The 26,475-nt window shown below is 41.4% G+C and overlaps 1 protein-coding gene across 6 annotated transcripts in view; it reads left to right on the forward strand.

The window, feature by feature from the left end:
- SLC39A10 (solute carrier family 39 member 10) overlaps positions 1-26,475 on the forward strand; it is a 110,807-nt gene that overhangs the window by 60,306 nt on the left and 24,026 nt on the right. The window contains exons 1-2 of one of the 6 annotated variants that reach the window (XM_063400195.1): positions 14,601-14,687; positions 15,923-16,077. The exons of 3 other annotated variants lie outside the window; for them this stretch is intronic. In XM_063400195.1, coding sequence (XP_063256265.1) covers positions 16,066-16,077 — 12 coding nt within the window. In that variant the 5' untranslated portion in view covers positions 14,601-14,687; positions 15,923-16,065. Of the gene's footprint in view, positions 1-14,600; positions 14,688-14,968; positions 15,067-15,922; positions 16,078-26,475 lie in introns of those variants that run through there. 2 more of the 6 variants (XM_063400196.1, XM_063400200.1) reach the window with 2 other exon arrangements.

A 26,475-nucleotide genomic window follows, 5' to 3' on the forward strand; every position in this document is an offset into this window, starting at 1 on the left:
TATTGGTATGCACTCCCATACCCTTCTCCGATTTCTTATCACTGGTTGCTAACTGAGGAAAACAGCAAGAGGCAGGACTGAGGGGAGAGTTAAATTAGCCCACTTTCACGCTTCACCTCCAGTAAACCTGCACATGAATAAGTCTTCAGTAACCAGAAGGGATAATAGAAGAAAAACTATAGCTCAAGAGGAGCAAATCTCTGGCTGACTCCTGAGATGAAGGACTTTGCAGGTGTGCCCTGCAATGCTGTTCCAAGTCCATTTCAATCCATATAGCTTTGGCATAATTACTGGCTTAACCTTAAACCATCCTCTCTCACAAAAAAAGCAAGCACAGACGAGGTGTCACCTCTCCACAGCCAAGCACTACCCTGTTTCTGCAAGGAGAAACCTCATGCAGATAGCAGAATTAAGCTGGTCTAAAAATACATCCAGCATCTTCTCTTTAACAGAGAATGACAGATCACTGCTGGGATTAAAAATGCAGCTTTACTGCCTGAAAGGGTTTTTCTTGTGGCTGTATTTCATTCTGTGACCAAAAATTCACCTGGAAAACTCTAAGCTTAGACTTGATGGTACAAATAAATGTTCTGAATAAGGAGATAGAAGAAAATATCATCATTAATTTTATCTGACATGAGGAATCCTAAAACAAACCAGTTATTCCCACAACAGGTATCACACTCTGGAAAGAACATGGTCGTTTATACTTGACAATACAAAGCACAATGCATCTGTTTTCCAGATTTATACCAGGTAAATCATGAGCTTGTCATTTATTTTCAACTTATTGATCATTAAATTCATCTGGTAAACCCCCAACCTTCTAATAATAAACAAACTGACCACAAGAGAGGGTCAATCATTGGAGACAGAGTCTATGAACAGGCTGAGTGCTGTGTATCTAATTAGGTTTGGCTGAGCTAACTGCACTCTGAACGTATCTTCCCCTGCTTCAGCTACAAACCCATCCTCAGGACACAGGGAGTTTTCTATTCCCACTGTGCTGCCTTAATTTAGTAACTTCCACCTCTGACCTCAATAAATATTTTATTTCATTAATAGCAAAATTTTTCCTCTGCAAGACCACTCACCCTGATTCCATCCCTGCATGAAATGTTTTTTAGATTTGGGCATATCTGTGAAGATGGATACACAGATACAGACTAGATAGAGGGAGAGATATGTGAACATGTGATATATGTAGGATTATATCATATGAACATAAGCAAAAGAAGGTAAAACAAAGGGACAATGCAGCAAGGCAGACAGTACATAATTTCTGCAACAGCAGTGCTGCAGACTTTTCTGTGACAGCTTCTGGCAGTTGGAAGCAATCAAACACAAACACCTTGCTACTTACAACAAAATCAGAAATTTTCTGTGAGGGCTTCAAGAAACTAAAAACGAATACAGTTTTCATGAAGGAATGAGAGGGAAGGGAAGCTTTCTTCCTGTGCAAAGATTTCTGTGTGAAAGAAAGCAAGCCATGACTTAATGATAGCTGAGCTTTACTACTTCACTGTAGATATTAGGCTTATCTCTTATATTTTTCTCTGCCATTCTCATCCAAAAAAATCTCTATTGAAACTGGACCTTAAGAAACAGAACTAACATTGAAGTTTATTTCAGAGCTGACTGAAGCAAGCATATTGATTTTCATAGATTTTGTATCAGCTTCTTGATATAATACATTTTTCTTTCAGCTATGTAATATTTGGGATAATATTTCTCTGCATACAAGAGGGTCGTAAATGTTGCTATCAAATAGAGAAGTAAACACTGTCATCTTGGTCTGTACTGAACTGAGTATGAAGCCTTTCTTTTAAAAAGCAGATTTATTATGTTATAGTGGTTGTTATGGTGTCACCTGGCAGAAATCAGAGTGTTGTTTTGGTTTGGTTTTTTGTGATGTGTATGCAGTGTACCTAAAGAAATAAAATGCCTTTCAAAATGCTTGGATTCTAGAATCTAGGATTTTTCTGCAAATGGCAGAATTTGCTAAATATCTAAATGCTTAGTAGTCCCACAGCTGAAAATATTTATCATCCCCTTCTCCTACCCCACCTCACACCAGCCTGATGTCATGGCATGTTCTACCTTCTATAACAAATTTAGTGTACAGTCACAACCATATTTTTTAGTAATGACTGTGACATGCAAAGGACATGATTCCAAAGCAGGAGGAAAGCTTGTGCCTCATAGCGCATTTACATTCCTATTGATTTGAAAGGAGCTACTAAGCAACTGAGGTAAATACTTACTTGCCTGTGTAAAGCCAACAAAATGCTTTAAACTCTCGAATCAGAGCCCAATAAAGGGTAAGTACCATATTCCTTTATAAACTAGCTTTATGATCATTTTCAGGGAAAAAATTAAACCAAGTGGACTTCCTTTGGGTTCATTAGGTTACTGCTGAAAATGGTTGTTTTGGGATAATAGATACCTTTATAAATCTTTTTTCCACGTCTCTTGGAACTTCACCAGCCACAAGCACAATGGGGGGTGGAGGGAGGAAAGTCTTACATCCCATTGTCTCCACAGGACTCCCTGTTCCCTACTGAATACCAGAGTCAATTTTTCCGAACAGCTTTGTCTTTCTGCCAAAGATAATGTGCATGTTTGGAGTGTGTGGGTAAAGATTAAAACCTTGTCACTCACAGATGGCTCACTTGCTTTTTAGGTATTTCAGAAATCATTCCTCCCCAGTAGTCTGTGGATGCGTTTGCAGTACTTAAGACTAAATTATACTAAATGTTAGCTTCAAACATCTCAAAAAAGTAGTAGAGCTATAGGTATCAAAATGGTGTACATCACTTTTTAAATATATATTTTTCAGTGTGGAAATAAGTTTTCTAAAAAACCTCTATCTGACAGCTTTTTTTTTTTTTTTGTGGGAGACTTCTGGTGTGTGGTTTTGCTCCTCCTAGAACGTGACAAAGTGAAACTAAAGGGAAAAAAATTGCCTCCTTTCTGAACTTAACAACACAATTTTTTTCTCCAAAAACAGAAGAGTGTTCAAGACCAGAAAAATATTATTGCAAAATTTTAATCCCCTGAAAATAAGGTCAAGCTAAAGCAAAGAAAGTTCTTTGAGAAGTTGTTTTCATTATGGCTTTAACCTCAGTGGTGCAGTGAAAGTCTGCTCTGGTGTGGGTTCACTGTGCAAATGTCAAACAGGAAAGTGTTCTCGGGCCCTCTCTTCCTGCATGGTAATCGAAGGATAAAACTTAATTCTGGGAAGATTATTCCTCACCAGTATCTCAGGACCAAATGCATATATATAGCATGTCCTCTGTGTCACCAGGGCTTGGCAGGCTGAGAGAGACACTGTGTGACAGCAGTCAGTGGTGAGGGACTTCAAGGCCCTGCAGTGAGAAGAGTGACTGGGCAGTGAGGAGAAAGAGTTACCTGAAGTCTCATTATTTGAGCCCTTATCAGCAACAGATTTTTCTTATCCATCCCTCTGTACCTGTTGCTATTCAGTTACAATTCCACCTTGGCAACTGTTGCCACAGAGTATCAATCAGCACTAGTTTAGCTACTGTGGTTCCTGTCCTTCAAAATCCTTCAAACAACCTTGCACTTGGCCTTGTTGAGCCTCATGAAGTTGACATGGGCCAAGCTCTCCAGCCTGTCCAGGTCCCTATGGATGGATCCCTTCCCTCCAAAGTGTGAAGCCACCACACAGCTCGGTGTTATTGGCAAACTTGCTGAGGGTGCACTCGATCCCACTGTTTGTGTCACTGATGTTAAAAAGTGCCAATCCCAACATCAGCCCCTGAGGAGCATCACTCATCTCTGGTCTCCACCTGGACATGGAGCTGTTGACTCTGAGTGTGACCATGTAACCAATCCATTACCCACCAAGTATCCATCTGCCAAATCCGTGTCTTCCCACTTTAGTGACAGGGATGTCATGAGGGACAGTGTCAGCTGCTTTGCACAGCTCCAGGCAGATGATGTCAGTTCTCTTCTCTTATCCATCACCATCTGTAACTCCATCCCAGCAGGCCTCCACATTCATCAGGCATGACTTGCCCTTAGTGAAGCCATGCCCTCAGGCTGTCATCACTCCCCTCCTTATTTTCCATATGCCTTAGCACAGTTCCTGCAAGAATCTGCTCCACGATCTTGCCAGGCACTCAGGTGAGACTGACTGACTGACTATGTTACTTTAAAAAACAGACTGCCAGAAAAGGACATGGAAATATTGCCCCCAGAAGAAACAAAACTGCTGGCCTGTTTCCTACAAATGGAAACCAGAATGCCCCTTTGGGGCCTCTGCCCAGGTGAGACCATACACTTAAGTCATGTTAGGAAATAAAAGGTCGCTTTTTCAGATTCTTGAAAATACAAACTGCCTTATAAAGACTGAGTCACCTCATGGTTAGTGCTAGCACAAGGTTGATGGTTGAACTGGATGATCTCAAAGGCCTCTTCCAACCCTGACAATTCTGTGGTTCTATCACCTCTGAAAAGCTTTCTGTGGTAATTCTCACTGTATCTGTCACACTTCAGAAAAGCAGATTTTCTGAGGGCAAGAGAGCAGGGTTGTGTGTTGTCTTTAGACAGCATTATAGCCCATAATCCACAACTGGCTGGGTGACTTCACTGGTGGTTCCAGCTAAAAGGCTAAACATGAGCCATAACAAGACAGAAAGCTCTGGATATGTCATGAAGTCACAACTGTCAGGGTGCGATGTTTGGAGGGCAATTCCATCTGCCTCTACCAAACTCTTGAAGTTCTGTTCTTTCCTCCTCACTCAGCTTTCTCAATGGTTGCTGATCAGGTTATATTAAAACAGAGTGACTCTGGCCTCAGGAGATCCCTGATTTTGAAAGGAATGCAGTTTCTGTGCTGTTTTGCAGTACAGCACAAGTGGCATTAAAAAATGGAAAGTGTTGCAGTAATATTGATCCACCCCACCCTCCCCTAAAAAAAATCACTTCTTTTATGTTGAAGATTACAATTAAACTACCAGCAATAACCTCTGAAAAACTGTCTATTGCTGCTTGGCTGTTCACAATAACTGGGGCTTGTACACTGCAAACCTCTCAGTGCTCAACAGTCAAAGGTTTTGTGCAGCGATGTGAAGTGTCCTCTTGTGAAAACAGCAGCTCTGGTTTATAACTAGAGCTCTACCATAATATTGTTTTTACTAGCTCAAGGTTCAATTTCAATACAATAATAAATAACAAAACCCTCTTCAAACAGCTCCTTAAAAATACAATAGTTTAAAAAAGAAGCTGCATAGACAGCAACTCTTCCTGTTTAGGGAAATGACTAAAGGCCACGCAGTCTCTTCCTCTCATTAATGAGGAAGAGGAGAAAGAGAGAAATGACAAGAATCAGACACTGCTGTCCTGAATGATGGAGCTGGCACCCAACATCGTGTAAGTGTCCTGATCTGATCTGTAATGTGTGCATGCTGCTCTCAAGAAGGGGGTGCCTGCAGGACTTTCAGGCACGGCAGTTCATTTTGATTCACTGTTTTTAGAAGCCGCATGCTCAGTCTATTTTTTTGTTTAATTAGTGATAGCTGTGATACTGTTAATATCTTCTGAGATAATGGGGCCAAAATTTGTAAATTTCTCTGAGGGTAAGAAGAGCACATTACCTTAAAAAAAAACCAAAGTCCCTTGGAAAAACAGGAACAAACTCTTGTCATTCTTACGCTATGAATTTGACACATCCTGTAATATAAATAATGTTATCCCAGAATCACACTGTCCAAACTCAATACTTTTCTGTCACCTGAGATAAATCTAAGTAAAACTCTGTGAGGTGGTTTTGGGTTGAGAATTTCCTAGAATTTTGCAATGAGCCAGCCCAACTCAGCTACATGTGAGCTGGAGAGCCCCAAGCACTCTCTTTTCAAGTACCTGGCTTAACTAAAATATTCTCATTTCAAGCTTCATTGCAAACCATTAGTAAGTATTGATTTTAGTTTTAGCTCCTGTTTGTCTTTTAGAAGCGCAATGTCTTGAAGCTCCAGTATACCAATTCCTTTTTTCCATTCTGTGTATTGATTTGCCAAAGGATATTATGTCATGCTTTGGAGACTCATTCTCAGAATTTTAGCAAACTAGAAATCTGACAGATTACAGGCTTTCAAACTTCAGATTGCACTTGCAATTAATCCAGTGGATTTCTCTCATACATCTAACAATTAACAAAAAAAAAAAATTTGAAAATGTAAATGAAATTATGATGTCTGCCCAGCTGTAAAGATTTGTACTAAACTGCACGCAAGAAATAGAGAATGGTGATTCTCTGAAATAAATATTGTTCAAAGTAAGGTTAGGATCCTCTGGACTGTTCTAAGGTACTGGGTGTAGGTAAGTAGGTAAGTGGCCTGACAGCCAAAAGCTGCTGTGACATTGCTTTCAGTGAGAGCCACCACGCACTCACTCTAATGGATGAACAGGGTGAAGAACCTTCACAGTGCTTCACTTTTTTTTCTTCTGAGAAATAATTAACAAACCTCAGCAAGAGAGAAAAACTCCTCAAAAATCATACAGATACACTCTTCATATGTTTAAAGAAAGTCACCTGTTGGAACCTGCTCATTTCCATGAGCAGACATCGCTGTTGAGAGATGGCACCACAATTAAATGAAGAAATAAGTTTCAGTTCACTCACAAGTCCTTTAATGTTGCCCCTATCTGTCCAAAAGGCAGTAGTATTTGGGAGTTTTTTCTATTAACTTTTGCCTCAAATTACTCACAGTATGCTTGTGGTGCATTTTGGTATACATTCAATAATGTAAATCTGTTATAAAGAACAAACTGCATTTGCTGTTCAACATTTTGAACATTCTTGGGATGCTCTCCTTAACCAAGAAAAGGCATGTACTTGTGTGTTTCTTGGAGAAGTGCACAATAATTTCATTAGAGCTACTAGAGAAGATCATTAAGAATTTACCCTTTGTATATGGGAATGATTTTTATCTGTTTTATGAAGAGAGGGGTAAGAAATACAAGGCAAGATTATCCAAGAGGAATGGAAAGGCACTAACAGTGTGCATGAAATCAAATATTTTCAAATGTAACATTTTCTTTTTGTTTTTCTTTTCAATTTCAGTGCTGACAAATCTGGCACTGACTTTGTCTCAGAGTGATTTTCTTTCCCAGAGCTTGTGAGTTCATTTTCTTGCATGACATATCCATGGATGGACAAACTGGATGTCAGTCCAACACCTCAGCAAAGTTAGTCCAGCCCAGCCATTGCAGAAATGCTTTGTTTTCTCCCTGTTTGCTTATTGGCATTGCCACCCTTGAGTCTGCTCAGAGCTCTCAATGCTCTAACACGTAGCAAATCCATCACCTGATGGGTCAGCAAGGACACATGACCACATCCCCTCTGTCATGTGCAGTCTCCTTAGTCCCAGGCTTGAGAAAATGCTTCAAAACTTCTTTTCCTTTCTAAGCAGCAGCAGGAAGTGTTCATCACTCCGTGAGAGTCTCCTCTGTTGCTGCTGTGCTTGCTCCCAGAGGAGTTACTGCTGGCTTACAGGAGGAGGTGTCAAGTGAGGTTGCTAAGTCATGGAGCTCAGAAACAGCTCTGTAAGAGGCCTCTCCACTTCCCTGTTCTCTTCCCAGTTCTACTGTGCAACATCCCCATGGTCTGCCTCTCCCTGTAATTCCACTGATACTCATCTCTGTTTTTTACATATCTTGTCATTTAGACCATATTTAGGTGTCCCCATGATTCATCTTGTTGTGTATCAGCTAAAGTTTACTCCCTTCTTCATAGCCCTTTATGCTTAAATTCACACTCCTTCTTGCATCATTAAAACCAAAAATTATCATCCAACTGCGCAAAGGATCTTGGGGCAGCAATGTAGAAAATAAAAGTGCAACACCTAAAAGTATTGTCAAATGTTTGTACTTAAAGGTTTGGAAATTGAGGTGTTTCCTACTGTCATTCACACTCTTCCTGCTGTCCCCTTATTTATTTTCTCTAGAAATCATGAAATACAGGTGTAAAAAATGCAAATGTAATTGATGAGGGGAAATGCTCAAACTTCAGGTGCGTATCGGCATTTCAAATCAAAGGTCATGTAGTTTTAATAGTGCCCTAAAGACCAGCATCCTATGGCTCCCTTCAGTTCCCAGTTCTGAATTACCAGGCACGGAAGGATAAACACAGCTGACCTTAAGTTAATTCTTTCCTAAACTGTGGGCCAGCCTTTGATGAATTTGAGAGTCTTTCTCTTGATTTTAGATTTTGTTACTGGTGCAGTGTATTTCAAGCAAAGCAAACAAGACACCCATTTCATAACTTGCTTTATTTGTGCAAACAATACCTTTGTTTTCCCTGCCAGTGCATGTTCTTGTCCCACGTGTTCTCTGCAGGTGTCTCTGAGGTTTTGGATCTAAAGATGGGTTTTGGTGCTAAAGATGGGTTGAGGCGGTATGACATCCCTGCCTGTTCATTCAAGCTCATATTGGCTTTCCTTTCCACTGCCAAAATTTCAGAGATGAGCAATGCTGAGGTGCCCCAAACAGGCAGCCAGCAGCTAAAGGATATCTTGGCTTCCTGATTCTTCCTGCTGATAATGGCAGAATTGCAGGAGTTCAAAATCTGTCATTTCCACTTCCATGTGTAACAGAGGTGAATGACATGGGAATGACAGAGGGGAACTTCACCCCAGCTGCCTACTAAAATCTAGCTTTAGAAGAGCTATGCTTCCACTACTCAGCTAGGTATAGGTCATATATAAAAAATGCCAATGCAATTAGTGGTTAAAATTTGACAGGGTCTGACAATAAAAAGATGCTGACCTTTGTTTTCTTATTTTAAGCTCCTCATTGATTTCTTCAAATAATGCCAGGGCCAGTCTCATTAATTTTTTCCATTCTGTTTGAGAAGAGGGTGTAAAACAAATTCCTCAGCTTGTAAAGAGATTACATTAAAGCCAATATTTTCTCTTTGGTCAGGTGGGTCAGTTCTGGAATCAGTCGTTTGCTTTTACAAGTGAAAGCCTTTAGAGGAATTTCTACCCCACCCAGCCAGCTAGCACAGCTTTGTTTAATGTTTCGAACCCTGCCTGGCTCCAGCAGATAATATCCATATTTATTGATACAGAGGTCTTGTGTGAGCATGACCAGAAGTTCTTTGTGCTCTGCAATCTCACCCCACTCGTGCTGCAGGAAGCAGCTGACTGGTCTTTCCCACCCACCACATCCTTTGGGATTAAGATGTTATCTCCTTGCAACCACTGCCTACAGACAAGATGCCACAAGCAAACAGGTGCTTTCAGCAGGCAGGCAGGAAGGGAGAAAAATAAATAAACCTGAGCCTGCAAGAGAGGAAGAAGGCTGTGACACACTTGATAATCTTCCACGTAGAATTTTATCCCAGACCTGCAACCAGCAAATGCCGCCTGTCTCAGATCAAATGAAAGCGCTTTTGACTGCTTTAGAGAGCAGTACTAGACAGTTATGTTTAAAACAAATAATAACAACACAAAGGGAGAGTCTTTTAACAAAGCCAACTTTGCCAGCAAGTTTTCCTGTGGATAAGCATACCAGTGTTTGCTAGCTTTGCAAAATTATCCAAAGGTCATACTGGCTGTTTCCCAAATTGCAGACAAACCTTTGAGTGCACCAAAGACTTCAGTTGCTGCTGCAGCATCACACCCTTCTGCTTATGTCCTTTAATGTTTATGTACCCTTAAGTCTAGAGCCAATGAAGAAGGGTTTATATTATTTCTAAAATTGTCAGCCCATGTTTAAAAACAAAACAAAAAAGCCCAGCCCTTCCCCACAAAGAGACCAATTCAAAAACTTCTAAAACAAAGACCTTTAAAACCTGTATCTTGTTTTGGCATGTTAAAAAATAATAAATAAAAAATTCCTAGATTTCTGTTTGAACTGACTTCCCCTTGGTATTTACACTGATACCACATTTAAAATTATACAGATGGTATCATTGATTTTGATACTTTTGCTTCAAAATCTGCACAAATGCTCATACATGTTTAGACACCGTCTGAACAGAGATGAATCTACATATTATAAGAGAAGAAGGGTAAGAATGGTTTCTAGAAACAAAACAAAAAGCTCAGATGGATTTCCCTTTTCTTCCCCATCTTACAACTAAAGTAACTTTCAAATCATCCTTACTGGTTCATGCAAAACTAGTCAGATCTACTTTGATTTACCATTGGAATTCACACAGTTGAAACCAATTAGAGCTAATTAAAGAAACCTGCCAAGTGAAGGCTTAAGGGAGAGCACCCGGTTTGGCAGGAAGATGAAAAAAAGGCATATATAGTCTCCACTAAAAGTAGCATTTTTATATATATATGGCCATGGAGTTAAATAGACTTGGGCCTTAAATTCACTGCAAACAAACCAAGTATCCTGAGGCAGTGAAATCCCCCAGAGGACATCACTTCCTATTTCCAAGCGCAAGCTTTAATCCCAGAATCACAACCTGCTTGTTCAGGTTCCCCCTGAGGCTTAAACAATTCCCCTCTGTCCTTGCCATCAGCAAAGTCTCTGCTGCTTCAGCACCAATCTCAGTGTCTGGGGATGAGCACAGCTCAAACTGCCAGGCAGTGAAAGTACAAGCAAATCTGTACAACACAACTAACCAGAGACGATTAGACAGAAAATACATCAGAAAATTCAGAGCAGAAAAAACAACTGTCAGCAGGTCATATTTAAGACACAGGGTAGGAAATTATGATTTCTGTATGATTCCTGGAATTTCACCTCAGAGCTGCTCTCAGTGTACTTGTGAGGAAGCTTCCTGTAGCAAAGCTCTTCCACTCCTGAGGAAGTGGAATGGGTAAAATCCTTCAGCTTGGCAAGTCTGCATTGGCAGCAGCTGTGTCCTGTTAGCCACTCTCTCCCCGAGGTTAATTCTGCCACTGAATTTCTCTAGCAAACTGAACAATACCTGTTGGTAATTGTCACAGAAGAAATGGCATTTCTGACTTTGTTTCAGGCTCCCAGAATGAATGAAAGGCAGGGACAGAAACTAGAAAAAATGCTTTAAAGAACAGGACAGAAAATATGTGTGAAACATGTGCCACAAACTGCCTTAAGTTCTGATTAAATCTTGGACAAGATGATTTAAAATAAAAGGAGGAAGTTGACGTTTAAAGCCACTACCTTGGCTTTTTCATGAGACATCAATATTTCAAAAGCAAGAAAATTAAGTTAGGCTCTTCAACCATAAAAAGCTGAATTTGCCGGAGGGATACAAAACTTCATTTTGGCAACAAGTAGTGACATTTTTCTCCCACTTATGTAACAAGATTTGTGTGCACCTTCAACTACCAAGTTTCTACATTCATTTCTACCAGTTAAAATATTTTTCAGTATTACTGTTCCAGTTCTCCATGGAATACTCACAAGACTCTTACTTCTGGTTACAGTCAGAGGCACTGTAACAACTAAATCTGTGTGGGGAATTACTGAGTAGCTTTGAGTTTTGGTTGGGGTTTTTTTGTTGGTGTTCTTTTTTGTTTGATTTTAATAATTCGGCTAAACAAACTACTTCTATGTCAAACTTTTGCCCCCTCACCTGAAATTGGGTTGTTGCAAGGGGAGACAGAAAATCAATGTGTGAAATCTGTATATATATATATATTAATATGTATATATTCCCTTCCTCAGACCAAAATACGAGCATGTACTCTGCAGTGCTACTCAGCAAGGAAGTACCCTGTGAGAGGAGAGGGGGGAAACCCAAACGAAACTGTTCTAAAAGTGTGGTAATATATTCTTTTTGAAGCTTGAAAAGTCAGTCTGGGTTTGCTGCATACATTTGTGTTTTCTCAAGGTCTCAGCCCTCTTGCAGGGCTGGCTGCCCTGCTCTGCTGCTCCAGCTTCCCTGCAGCACAGAAAGTTGCTCCACGGGCTTCACAGGAAAACACACTGCTCTGCTCTTTTCATGGTAAATGCCTGATCTAATAATTTTTGGTTTGGGTTTCTGAACCTGTGTTACAGAAAGTCCTACTTTCTTTTCCTCAAACACTGATGTGCAGTCCTAGAACTAAAATGTAAGGTTAAAACTACTGAGAAGAAGCCTAAATGCAAGATACAATGTACAACTACAGGGATTCTAGATACAAGCAGACTTTTCAATGTATCAGGACAGACTGACTGGGAAGCTTCTAACCTAACTCAAACTACAAATGAGACTCATTTGTTAGCAGGAAGTGTTAGCAGAGTGCTGGCAGGCCTGCTAATGGCCTCTTCTGGCTTTAAAATGAATAGATACGTGTTAGAGTGGGTAACAGCTGGAGGGGAGGAGAATCCACTAGCAGAGATCTATTTATTGGTACACCTTGGCTGGGTGAGTTTCTGGAAAGTTGCTGTGTAGCATTAGTATTTCGTTTTATTAGAGCTCTTGATTTTTCTTTTAATGAGATTTTGCATTACTTGAATTTTACTCAGAAAAGCTGACAAACCCCATATGCTCGATTTAATACTGAGTGCAATTCCCTCTGAATAAACTCTGGTGGAAAAAGAAAACTTAATATTTTTTTTCCACTCGGTTGATCTATTTCTAGAGTAAACAGCAATACAAATCAGTCATGTCTGGTGATCAACAGTGGCATTTTGATAAATGTCTAATAACCAATGTCATAATCAGAGCTGTATTTTATTTCCTGTGCTAAAATTCTGAGAGATAAGGGAGCTGCTTCAAAAAAATTATTCAAATCATCATACAGAAGGATCTGGTGCGACGGTGTGGAATACTACCTCATAATCACTTCATAACTGTCCCTAGAACGTCATGTGAGCTACTGACTTTGGACTACTATGGTTTGTATTCTAGTGATGGATTTGGTAAGACATACAGCAAAAAAGAAATGAGGGAGGGATTATTTTTCCCCAAAAAATAAATACTAAAGAGGGAAAAAGATATTGGAGGAGATATGAAATTATAAATTCTGTCACTGAGACATGAACCTCATGAGTAAATAACAGAATAATAGGAAAAGTTCAGAAAAGATTCAGCATCACATACCAAAAAATTGGAGTAGTGTAATGCACTCAGCTGTGCATTGGTCTTAGGTCGTTTGAGAGGTCTACATGTCTTTGTTTGCTACAGTACCTGCATTAGAATGAACATTTATCATACCTAGAAAAGTTTACTCGCGTTTTCTCTTGCACCATGACTTCACTTTAATGCTTACATGGATTTTGGCTCTTACAGGTAACAACTTTCTTTTGGTTGCTAAACAAACAGAAGTAATCCTTTACACGTTACCAATCAAAAAACCGTGTAACTTCAGGAGGCTTTTGGGGTGGATAACCATGGGGTATGCCCTGGACTTCAGACAGGACTAGGATAGGATAGGAAAGGACTCTGGCTCTGCCAGGCCAGACTTGAGGTAGTGCTGGTGTGAATCATCCGGTTTAACAAAGGAACATCTTTAGAAATAATTAGTTCAATTCAGTAATATAAGAATCTAAAAGAAAAATGTGTGCATCCTTAACAAATAGAGGGAAGGTCGGTTTGCTTCTAGAAACATTCTAGATACATATTCTAAATACATAGCGGGCTTCTTCTACATTGAAGCCTGCAATGGAAACACAAGTTATTTTTGGAGGAAAATGTCGTGAATTGTATGTAGATTTCCTCAAGAGAAAAATAAAACAGCCTAAAACTTATCTCAAACATTCCTATAACCGCGCTTCAGCCTTTGAACATGCTTTCTATAAACAACCATTACAAAACATGCTGGTCTATTTTAAAATAAGGTTTGTTGTGAAAGACTCCACTATATTGTAGGTCTTACGTTATAAACCAGAAAGTCCCCTGATCCTCGGCGTTGAGCTAGCGAGGGTTTTGATTTACCTAAGGTTTGGTTTGGGGGCTTTATTTAGCTCTGTAGTTGTTGTCTAGGAATGAAGTGTGTCGGTGACGAGGGGCTCCACCTGGGCAAGGGGAGACGTTTATTGCCTGAACAGGCTTTGGTGGCATGAGCGAGCCTGACAGGAGTTTCTGGAGTAAATAATCGGGGTTAGTGCCCACCTCCCTCGGCCTCGAAAGGTACCTCGATAGGAAGGTACGAAATGCCCGGTTGGTGCTCACAGACCCTCTCCCCAGGCGGCTGCAGAGGCGGCAGCGGGGCCGTGCCCCCCTCAGCCGCCCAGCCCGGGCTCCCTCGGCCGGGCCAGCGCCGGCGGCCGCGCTGCCCGGGCCCCGCGGGGCTCCCTCCGCCGCTGCCCGGGCCCCGCGGGGCTCCCTCCGCCGCTGCCCGGGCCCCGCGGGGCTCCCTCCGCCGCTGCCCGGGCCCCGCGGGGCTCCCTCCGCCGCTGCCCGGGCCCCGCGGGGCTCCCTCCGCCGCTGCCCGGGCCCCGCGGGGCTCCCTCCGCCGCTGCCCGGGCCCCGCGGGGCTCCCTCCGGCGCTCCCGGGCCCCGCGGGGACCCCTCCGCCGCTGCCCGGGCCCCGCGGCCATGGCCGGGCCGTGCGCGGAGCCGCTGCAGCGAGGGGCGGGCGGGCAGAGCCGCTACGCCACTTTCGTAGCGCTGGAGGAAATGGCTGCGCATTGGGCAGCGCAGGCTGCGGGGCCGCCTGTGCAGGGCGAGCGCGGCGTAGCCGGCTCTGTGAATAGCGCCGGCGGAGCGGCAGGAGGAGGAGGAGGAGGAGGAGGCGCCGCGGCGGTTTGGTACCGAGCGGAGAGGGAGATGCACACGGCACTCGAGTGAGGTAGCTATAAAACCCCATTTGTTTACATGCCCTCCCCCACAGCCGCCCGGCGCCGCGGAGCGGGTGGCGGCCGGCCCGGGCCGCGCCGGGGCGGGGGGGCGGCGGTGCGGGCGAGGAGCCGCAGCAGGGAGCGAGCGGCGGGAGCGGACGGCAGCGCGCCCGCGATGCGGAGCGGCGAGAGGGGCGCGCGGCGGCGCGGCCGCCTCATCACGTGGCGGCGGGGCGCGAGGCCGCGGGGTGGGCGCGGGGGGCCGGGGGCGGCGGGCGGGGGGGCCGCGCCCGGGCTCCCCTCAGGCGGCGGAGCACGAGGCGCCGCCGCGGCTCTGGCGCGTCCCCCCACCCCCTTTCTTCCTCTGTTCAGGAGGCGACCATGCGGCAGGTAAATCCTCCCCGCCCCCGCGCCCGAACGGGGGGCCCGGGACGCGGCGGCGAGGCCGCGGCCGCCTGGGCTGCTCGGGCGGAGAGAGAAAGGGGGCGGCGGGGCTCGGGGGGCGCGGCGGGCCCCCGCGGCCCGGCGGGTCGGAGGCGCACGGAGCTGCCCGGTGCCCGCTCTCCCACTTGGCTGTGGCAGCGTTCCTGCCGGCAGTGCGGCTTTGGGCGCGCCCCGGCCCTGCCGAGCCCGTTCGCTCGCTCTCGTTGCGGCCACGTGGAGGCCGCGGGTGCGGGTGGAAGGTGCCGGCCCTGCCCGCCCGGCGTGGGCGCTGCGGGGTGTGCGGGGCGGCAGCGGCCGCGCCGGCTCCTCCAGGGACCCCCGCAGGACTTGGCGGGATTTGGGGGGAGCACCGGGGCGCTGAATGGTGAACCGACCACGCGATTAAATCTTGCAGGGCTTACGGTTGGGATTTAACGTTAACAGCTGCGGAAAAATCACTCGGGCTGTAACCTGCACCTAACCTTAACTAAGGTTAAGGGCGGAAGGGTCAGGGGGCTTTGTCGCTGTACTATACAGACGCAGAAATGATGAGCGAAAAACATTGATTTCTTGTCCTCAACCACCTTTGCTGCTTATGCTGCATCCTTTGGAAATACACACTTAACGTTGAAACTGCGGAATAAAATTGCTCTTTAAAATCTCTAGCTATGTTTGTCGTTTTTGGGCCTCTGTAGAAGTGCTCATGCCTGCTAGCTGTTAAAACTCTGAGCAAGAGTTGCCTGAGTAGAAATACTTCTGGTTTCTAGCATTCCTAACGCTGTATGTCTGTAAGTAGCAATCATAATGTGTTTTTTTTATTAAGGTAGGATCTTTTACCGTAACACCAAGGGAAGCTGTGATAACCTCGACCCTGATACAGAACTGAGAAATGCACACTGGAAGACCTGGTTAGTTTACAGACCAGCGGAAGCAGTTGTCATCTAGTTAACAAAAGTAATTCCTGGCATGTTCCAGCGGGTATGTTCTTGTATCCCTTTGGGTAGTAGTAACTGACATAAGTGACATAAAAATAGAAAACTTTCTATATTAAAAAGGTATCATATGAGGTTTTTTAAATTCAGCTTTACCAGAGAATGCACTCTTGGTTTCCTTCACTGAGTAACGTGCTTTGCTTCAGATGTGCAGGGAAATTGGAAATTGGGCCGAGGCACTCTGTGCAACTCCAAAGTGAGAGACTAATGGTTACTCTATAGGTTAATAGTCTGGCATGGTTATGTAAGACTATAACTGGAAAAAGCTCTGGTCCTCAAGAACATTAACCAGTGTCACTATACCAGCTAAATTCTTGTGCTAAATTAATGGTTAAAATAGAGTTAGTGGTGGTGTCCTGCAGCATTTTTAGTTTAAACAGCTTTTAACTCATACTTTAGAGAAAAAAAGTGTGCAGCCATGCAATCTATTTCTGAAGGAGAATAGAGTCTAGATAGATAGACAGACTGTGAATAGTGTGTGTTTGATGAGATTAATGGTGGCAGTTCCATATGGACATTATGTTAGTGTCCATGGCTGGGTGTACAGCGGTTATACGCTGTTTCCTGTCTGGAACAGGCATATGACTGGAGATTCTGGCTACATTAAAAAAAATTCCAAAACAGTGAGCTTTGTTTCAATGAGTATTTGTGTAGGCCTTTGTGCTTTCCAGGCTGGCATACATAAAACCCAGATATTAAGGTTGCAGCATATATCCAGTCGGTCATAAAACGTGCAATTACAGCAAAGTTGTGGTTTAAAGTTATTCAAATATGCTCGCAGCCTTTGTCTTAATGGATGTTTTTCCCATTGCAAGAAAAGAATTTAATGAAATTGGATCATCAGGGTAATTCAGACTTACTCTAGAAAGTTTACTTGACGTGAAAAAGCTGATGCTGACCATAATTACTTTGACTTGCACAAGTGAGCTAAATATATACGTGTGGCAAAATTAATATATCCAACATGGCATAGGTTTCCTTCCTGGTCTTCACTAAGTCAAGTGTCTGTAATTTACTCTTTCTATTCATAATGCATTTTCTGCAAAGCAATGGCTAATTGAACTGTGAAGACACTTTTTAAACAGTGCCCAGATCACACGAGCTTGTATATAGTCCTAAAGGAAGTGTGTCTGGGCTTGTTTGCCTTGGCTGTCCAGTTTCAGTGTCCTTTGATCATGAGTGTGCCTATTGTAAAGACTGATTCCTGCCTCTATCATAGTTTGTACAGAAGTGGAAGTTTGTTTTGAATGTATGATGGGCACTTGATAAATCAGTGATAAAGTAAATCAATTTAAGAACATTTACATGCTTTCATCAGGTGGAATTGCTGATTAAAAATACACAAGCTACTTAAAAGCCAAACTTGATCAAAGTTTTTCTGTAAGTTACGATTCGGTCTCTACTGTAATGAAACCTGGTAAAAGGATGGTGGCATCTGTGCAAACTGTTGGACAGTAGGAGGACAGACATAACTCTATGTGTCAGCAATGAACGCGATACCAGAACAAGAAAATCTTACTCCATTTTCTTCTCAGTTCGATCAACAACCATGTCAGAACACTTGGTGTTTCATAGCATATTATTTTTTGGGATGTTTTCAGAATTGTCAAATGTATCTTGACTTTTTGTAACACATTTAAAAATGTCTGTAGATATTTCAGAGAAGGAAAGTTTAATGGCAGTTCTGTTCCTTGGGCAGATGTGCTTTTCACAGGGTTGAGCTTTAGGTGCAGGGTGAGTTCTGTGAATACTGAGAATTTATGCCTTTCGGGAAGCAATTTCTATTATAATGTGAAGAAAATCTGTATAACTTCCTGGTTTACTGTGGGAGTCCAACTTAATTTAGGTAGCAATTATTTAAAACAGTTTTATCATCTGAAAAGTATTATCTTTGGGGGTGGGCTACTGAAGTTATCTTAAATGAAACTAGTAATTTTATCTTGCTGATAAAGGCCTGAAGTAACACTTAATGCAGAAACAATTAAGACTGCTCTTACATCATTCTTTAATTACGCTGAGATATTACTTCAAATACACCTAATACACCAAATAATAAGGTCTGCTAAGGACATGTGTACCTGTTAGGCAAAGCTAATAAAAGCATTTTTTTTTCTAAATTTCAAAAACTGATTGAAATGCTGGAAACCATGTCCTGCCACGGTGTAACCTCCTAAAGGAACGGTTATGTGCTGCGTCAGTCCCCCTGTTCATAGTATTGTAGGGCTACTGAATCAATGCCATTGCTCCAGGCTTTTTGGATGTAATTAAAATCCAATGAGTAAAGAAGTTTAAAAATTGTTGGGCTAAGTCACTTTTGTTACCTCTTGTGATGGTGCAAAGTCTGTACAGGTTTCAATACTCAGAAAGCTGGAAAGCAGCATAAAAGACTTGGAAGATGATGGTTTGCTGATGTCAGTCTCAAAAAGCTTCTGAGAAGAAGGGGATGTTGGAATTACATGTAGGGTGTTGTACCCGTGCTGGGGGACATGATTCATTAGACTGGAAATGTTCTCCTATCACATTGTGCTGCCTCATCTTCTCTTTCCATTTCCTGGCTGCTTTTACCATTGCTGCGGATGAGGAATGACTCAGCTGTTGTCCTTTCTCTTTGACCCAGGAGCTTCATTCTCATCTCGCTGTCACCTTCTCTGCAGCCTCATGAAGTTTGAGAGAAACCTGCCCCTCTTTTTGTTCTGTGCTGACAGTCACAAGTCAGCATTAATCAAAGTAGCATGTCTGTACAAAATGTGGTATATTAACAGAGGGCTTAAAATGAGAGAGAGAGAGAGAGAGAGAGAGACTTTGTGAACTCTTAAGAGGTACAGAAAATTATATAAGTGTTCAATTTTGTGCTTAAGTGATAAGCACAGTTCTGAGTAAGTCTGAATAATATCTTAAGTGTTAAAGAGACAATTCTGAAGTCACTGAGGTAGCTAAACCAATCTAGATTTGTAAGAAAGCCTTTGTAATACTGGAAGTTGATATATAACTGATCATGTCTGAAAGTCATCAATCTCTGTCGTGGTTGGTTAGATAAGATATAATGCTCTTCCGGTTCGGAATGTATGAAAGAAGTTTTATCCAGAATTTGCATAAAATTGTAAATACAGTAAACAGAGACTTTGTGCAGTGTTTCTGCTTGTAGGTTATAAATGCTTTAAAACAGTTACCAGTCGCCACTCCTAGTAAAGACCACAGTAATCCAACATGAATTCCAGGCAGGTGTTGTCATACAATTCATGTATAAAGATGCAGATCTAGACTACCTGACTTGCACCACATTCATAAATAGCTCTTTAGGGTCTTGATTATTAATGGACAAAAATAATACCTTTAATTCTCAAGGATAACTGTAAAATATAAATTATTTACAGCTGGTGATTTGATATCAAGCCAATTGCTGATAATAGCATGCAGCCATACTGAGATTGGAGCATCAAAGAAAAACAAAGGGAAAACATATGCAATCTTCAAGGTAGTCTGTTTCAGTAGACATTGTTCAACAGGATTCTTCTTGTGAATTTTTTTTTAGTACTATCTTTGTTAATACTGATTTACATTTTAAATAGGATTGAGTAGCACTGACTTCCATCTAGGATTGTTCATGATAGCCATATGTCATTTGTACAGCTGGCAGTTGAGTTCAATTCCTCTTGCAAAATAACTAGTAACGCCCCACGTGAGTGTTCCTGCAAGGGGGAGCAGTGAGCCAGGGCTGCTCCTCAGTCCTGCTTCATCCACATCTTGTACAGAGCAGTCTAGAAAAGCTGCTTCAGTGTCAATGGAAGACTGCACTCTGTGTTTCACACCATGCTTACGTTACTTCTCAGGGCTCTGTGCAATTCCTGTAACAGCTCCTGTCAAGGAAGGCCTCTTTCCACCAGGGCTCCACCACGCTGATAAGCACTCTCATTCCATGAAATGCAAACAGTACCACACAGGCCACATGCATTTTCTGGTGCTGTTTGCAGGATATGGAAGCATTTGTTAGTGCTGAGCTGAACATCCGTCTCTAGAGGACAGTATCTCAGGCTACAAGTACAATTTCAATTTGGACTAGCGTACATGAAAACTTACAAAATGCTACGTGACTGCAGTCCAAATAACATGGTTGCCTTGCAATACTAAATTTTTATGCTAAGTATGGAATATTCCTATTTATTTGATGTCTGCTACAATACATAAACAGGACAGATTTTCATCCCTGCTGTTCTGAACTGTGCTTTGAGGCAATTGTCCAGCAGAGACTTTGCATTGTATTAACAGGGTCCACTTGCTCCCAGACCATGCATTCACTAAATAAATACAAAGTAGCTGCAGCAGGATGTGTATACAGAATTTTGCTTTTCATTGTAGTGTGCCCATAACTAATAATTCTTTCACTGAGTTGCTGTCTTTGTACTCCATTTAAGAGATGGAGTTTTGTAAAGTGTGTAGTCTAAATTTATGCATCTGTGTCTTGCAGAGTGTGACAGAGTCCCAGAAGTTCATTTTTGCTGGCTTTAGGCAAAAATTCTTATGCTGGCTTTGCTAACTTCTATATGTTCAGTAGTAGGGAGAGGATGTGAGGGGTTAATGCTGACTCCTGAAAGATGAAGATGAGAAGCTTTCATAAAACTGCAGCAAGTATAGCACGTTGTTGTTTCCCTTGTATTGAGCTTTTTGAGTCAAATTAATTGCAGTAACCAGTTATGCTGAGTGATGTAAAATACTTTCCCAGTCTTTGAAGATGATACTTTGCCTTGTATTGTACTGTTGTTGAGTTCTTAAATAAAGTTTGAAAAGGCTAATTGCCACTTATTTGTGAAAAATCCTCAGAGTTTCTATAAATAAACTAATTTACTAGAATTTTCACCATTACTGTAGCTTAAAAGCTAATAGCAAATCAGCAAAGACAAAGGATTAATTATGTTTTATAAACAAAATATTCTCAAATTCAAAAACACCTAGAGGAGTAGTACATTGTTCTGCACATAAAAGGAATGTATCTCAACAATGGGAAAACCCATTTTTTACTGAATTTTGCCCATATCCTGTGAAAGGTGTACAGGAATTCCTTGTATTCAATCAAGCAGTGATTGAATAATAGTGAAATACCAAAATGATGCCTCGCATGCTGTGCAGGTTTTTATTCTGGACATGCAGTTACGGTTTGCACCAGTTTCACTTCCCTCGACAATAAGCAATGCCAGGCCCTTAACATTTCTGCCTCACATATTACCAGTAATAAGGTGCTTCCTTGCCCCTCTTCTGTCCCTAATCTTGCACTAAGACTAATATTGGGTACTATGTTTTATAATTAGAAGAATATTAAATACTACGTTTTTATTATTTCACCTTAAAATTGTATCCCTTCTGAGTTAATACCTGCTAAGAAAGGTTTATATTTGTGGTGACTGTTTTTTGAAGCCATTTGTATCAGTTTGAATGGCTGCCTCTGTCACCACACAAATGTGTAAAAAGTAGCCAGGTAGATTTTATGGAATAATCTTCGTTAAAATAAATGATGGCTGGGAAATTGCATGAGTCGTGTTGAGGTCTCACCTGGAATGTGGTGAAAATGACACTAATTGATTCAGCTGGGCATTTTCTTGGTGGATTTGCCTGTTGAAATATGTACAACTATTTTGTGTCTTGTGTCAGACTGGTTAAGTGCTGCTTCTGAATCTGCCAAGACATCTTCAGACTCCTTTGTCTCGCACTATTACTGAACAAAGACACGTTTGAGAGCTCACTAATTTAAGATGTCACTGGATACAGTAGCTGCCTGCTGTCTAAGAGTAGTTCTCTTGGTTTGTTTTCTTGACTGAGAAAGTTTTCTAAGAAGAATTTGAGGGGCATGTTGGCAGAGCACCTTACAGAAGTCTGTGATGTTGGTTCATTAGTGAAATCTCTTATTTAAAAATACAGATTTGATTCAATGGTATATAATTTGAAACCTCTTTGTTCTAGGAATGGTCTTCACAATCGAGCACTAATTCATCATAGCTCATGCAAGAGGAGTATGCTTTAGTCTCATGTTTAAGTGGACTTCCATAATTGACAGCTTTGCTAAATTTATTTTTCTGTTTTTTTCAAGTGAGAGAAGTTCCTGGCTTAGCAGTAGGGATGCATAATTTCTCTTTGGATTGTAGCAGTGATGGACAGAGGTTTATTATATTGATGTAGGTATTAAACACTCATCAAAGAAATGCCTTTAATGCCTTCTAACGTACCACAAGTACTGCAATGTACTGCAGGGATGAAATAGTTAGAGTGGTGTAAGTTATAAGGACAATAAAAGTACTGCAACTGGTTTTTAACACTTTATTAGAAATATTGTTACATTCTGTTTTGAAGGGAAGATTGGAGAAATTATTCTCAAATGGCTTTCAATGGGAAATATGTGTTAGTGTTGTTTGAGTGCATTGTGAGGTGGCCAGTTGTTTTATTTGTGCTCTATCAAAATACTCTCTTAGACTGCAGATCAACCACATCAGTAACTGGTGTTCCCACCTAAAGCTGGGAAATACGTTTTGTGTGGACTGTGGTGTTTGTGCAGCTGCACAGTGAGCCAGATAGGAAAAGTAATCTGTCATGAAAATAATCTTTTTTTTTTTCTTTTTCTAGGCTGTTTTTCAGCAGAATCTAGTTGTACAGCTGCACAGTGAACAGATCAGCAAACAAATGTGCTGCTATCCAAAAATGGTTTTGTGGGAATGGGAACAAGAGAGTGGAGCAATGGGGGAGGGCAGCACTGCTGCTTTAAGAGCAACACCATCTTAAAATACTTGTTGAACTTCAGCCTTGAAGTTCAAAACAATTGAACCAAAACAATTTGCTTACTTTCAGAAGAAAAATGAAATATTAATGCAGCTGTAACTGGTTCATCTTTTCAAGCATTTCAGTCTTATAAGCACTGGTTGGTATCTAATAGGATCTAATTGAACAGTATATTCAATATAGAATATTGGCACAAAAGCAAATTAGCTCTGTTATAAATTCATGTGCATTAATAGGTGTTTCATGCACTACATCCAATTTATATATGAAAGACTGCAAATTAATTCTTGGTGAGCAGAACTTACAGAACTTCCAAGTATTCTGAAGTTTTCCTATTCTCTTGAGCTCTGAGAAGGATCCTGTATTCAGCAATTTCTTACAAGTAACTGACCCTTTGAAGAAGGCTGTCTAGGTTTTTTATGTTCAGAATAAATTCTCCTTTCTGGATAACTGAGCTGGTAGATTGCTACTGTATTAGTCCAAGATCATTTTATTAGGCTTGGGACTTGGCTTTTCAAATACTTCACAGTTCAGATTTTTAAGAAGTGTTCATGGTGTGTTCAGCTATGCATAAATGCCTTCTGTACTCCTTAAGTCTTATCTGGTATTAACTTAGCAAATAGGGCTTGGATCAATTCGTTAATGGTCTGCTCTTACAAAGTGCCCCTCCTACTGGGCTATAGGTTTTCAAATGAATGAGTTTTACTGAAATCTGCAAACCTGTTTCACTGAAATTGAAGAAGGAAGAAAATACAGGAGATGGGTGAGAACTAAAGTTACAAATGGTTAATTTTAACTTTATTGATCTGTAGCATGTTTTCCTGGTCCATTAGCAGAGGCTAATGTCAGCTTAAGACCGATAAAAACAGATTATTATTTAGTTAAAATGGGTTTATGGCTTTCATAAAATGTCTTTCAGTAACAACAATATATTAATTTTATGTTATTTTAAAAAAAAATTACCTTAAAAATGTGTCCCAGATAAATAGGGTTTTGTATTCTAGTATTTGTTAAAAACATGAAATTTAAAAAATGTAGAGTAGATTCATTTGAATTTTCAGATTCTGGTCTTTTTTTGAACCAAATATTTGTGTGAAGTATTGCACAGTTCAGGATGAGGGGGGCAAGCTGCCTACATCTTCTTGCATGTACACTGGAGCAAATACCTGCGATATAGAAAAGAAGTTAAATTTCTAGGACTTGTAAGAAAAATACTGACTTATAAGTCAATAATTATTTCAAGAAATATTTTTCTTTTTAAGAAATTTGCATTTCTCATAGAGCTGTTACTCTGAGAAGTTCTTAATAGAAATTAATTACACAAGTGCTGAACTTGCACTGCCTCACAGCACGAACGTCTTAATTTGGTAGGAATATTGCTTTGTCCTCATTTTTAGCACCTCCTGTCTCTGGGCTCTCTCTTGCCTTGGCTGGAGCATGTGCTTGGTGTGGGACTCGTAGCTGCCCGTGAAATCTTGCTAAGGCACTTTATTCTCTGTGGCATTCAAGCTGAGCAACTTAGGGGAGTCGAAAATGTTTTTTGTAGAAGAGCAAAACATTCTTTAGAGAAAACAAGGATAAGAAAGTTGAACAACAAAGAAGTGAAACTGAAATTACTTGGGAAGGAGCGTGGGAAGGGAAGAAATCAGTGCATTTATATTACAAATATTTCAGGTTATTAAAACTGTTGGGAGTAGACAAGAAAAAGGGTTAGGGGGAAGAAAGTTGGGCACTTCAAATATTCTAGTCAGCATTGTACACTAAAAAAATGCTGTACTACGTGGGCTGCAAATGCTGGAATAACAGATGTGGCTTTCATTTGAGTTTGAATTTTGTATGACCACATTATTTGAATCCAAGTTTGTTGTTTTAAGTAAAGCCTAACTCTTGAACTAATTTTCTAGTCTCAGTGAAACAGTTGGTGATAAATTAACGAAGACTTTCCCACAAATCATGTTCATATTCCAGGCTTTAAGTCATAAAGTGCTATATAAGAACAGTTTAAATAGTAAGCACTGTGGATAAATGTCAGAAATCCAAGGGAAATTGAATGAAAAAACAATTTTAGAAAGAAACAAAACCAAACCCAACTCTGATCACGGGTGCCTGTGCTTAAGTAGCTGAAATGCCCTAGGCAGACGGTGGTTTGCTCAGAGGTGTGCTGAGTTTTCCACACAGAGAAGGCAGCTGTGCTTAGGCACTGCCCAGGTGCTTTCACCTGAAGCCTCTGTGTGTGCAGATGTCCACTCAGTTCTCCATTTGCTGGGAATGATCTCTTGGGGTGCCGTGGGCAGCATCTTGTGCCTTTCTGAAATGTCCTCTGGTGGGACACGCTTCATCTTTGCCCCTGCAAATGCACTCGTTCTAATTTTGGAGCCTGGCTTGGGGTGGGCTTGTCCTGCTGCCGGAGGTGTCAGGAAGGGCTGTGTTTGTTCTTGCTGCAGCTCAGGAAGTGTAGCAGGTGCTGTTATTTCAGCCGTGCCCTTTACAGGTGCTGCAGTTTCTTACCGACCCACAGCTTGGAGGGATCGCGGTCCTGCCCCTCAGAAGCTGTGGAGGAGAGGAGGGGAGGCAGCAGGGAATCAAAGGAGTGAACAGAATTAGGCAAAGGCTGACTGCAGTAATAGGCAGAATCTTTTTCAACTTTGGTGTAGCCTTGTCCTCAGGCTGCCCTTGCATATTCTCTTGAGGGGATTTGAGAGTGTTAATGTTCCTATAATGAGATCAGCTATATAAAATTTTGTGCCACTGAAGTGTATAGAACTTGGACTTCAGGTTTCCAGTATTATACACATACGAGTACTGCCCGACAGGTTAAACATGACAGCTATTTACAGTTGCCTAGAGAATAATGAAGCTTGTTTAAAAAGAGAGAAATAATTCATTCTTTCTAGTTGTTCCTTTGAAAACTTTTACTATGGGTTTGTTTTTTTAAGTATCTTTTCTGTAACAAGATCTGCAATGGAAGATACAGAAGACTATGCAATAGAAGATCAAAAATAGTGTGCTAGGGTTATTACTGTTTTTACTGAAACGAAGTAATTGATTTTGAGACTGGTCTGATACAGCTGAGCTCTTGTTTTTCAGCAGTGAAGCACAGTCATAGATTACAAACTATTTTAACCACTAGGCCATGGAGAAAAGGTACCATTCAAAGCTAAACACCACAATTAGAGATGCATGACTAAAGTTTCCAAGTAATGTATTAGTAGTATTGTATGAGACAGTCACATGGAAAAGATCATGAGGCTGTGAAAAGGATTATGAGCATGCTTTAGTCATGAATTTCCTGGTAGAGATATTTTAGTCTGGATCATGCTTGTTTAAATGAGAATAATTTAACTTGGCTTGTTCTGATTGTATTACTATTAGGTGGCAAAGGGGGAGAAAAGATGTCTTACCTACAAAACTAGTATTAATATATATATATAAATATATATATTTCAGTAAATTTTGGGGATGAACTTGTCATACTGAACTACTTGAAAAAGTAGATCACAGCCCTGAAATCACTAACTGGAATGTAGAGGATTGAATTGGAGACAAACTACGGTCATTCCAGACTGATGATTGAATAGTTGTTTATAAAAATAAACCACTAATGTACAGTGAGTAGCCATTG

Source organism: Prinia subflava, chromosome 6 (assembly GCF_021018805.1).
Source record: "Prinia subflava isolate CZ2003 ecotype Zambia chromosome 6, Cam_Psub_1.2, whole genome shotgun sequence".
NCBI classification, from domain to species: Eukaryota; Metazoa; Chordata; class Aves; order Passeriformes; family Cisticolidae; genus Prinia; species Prinia subflava.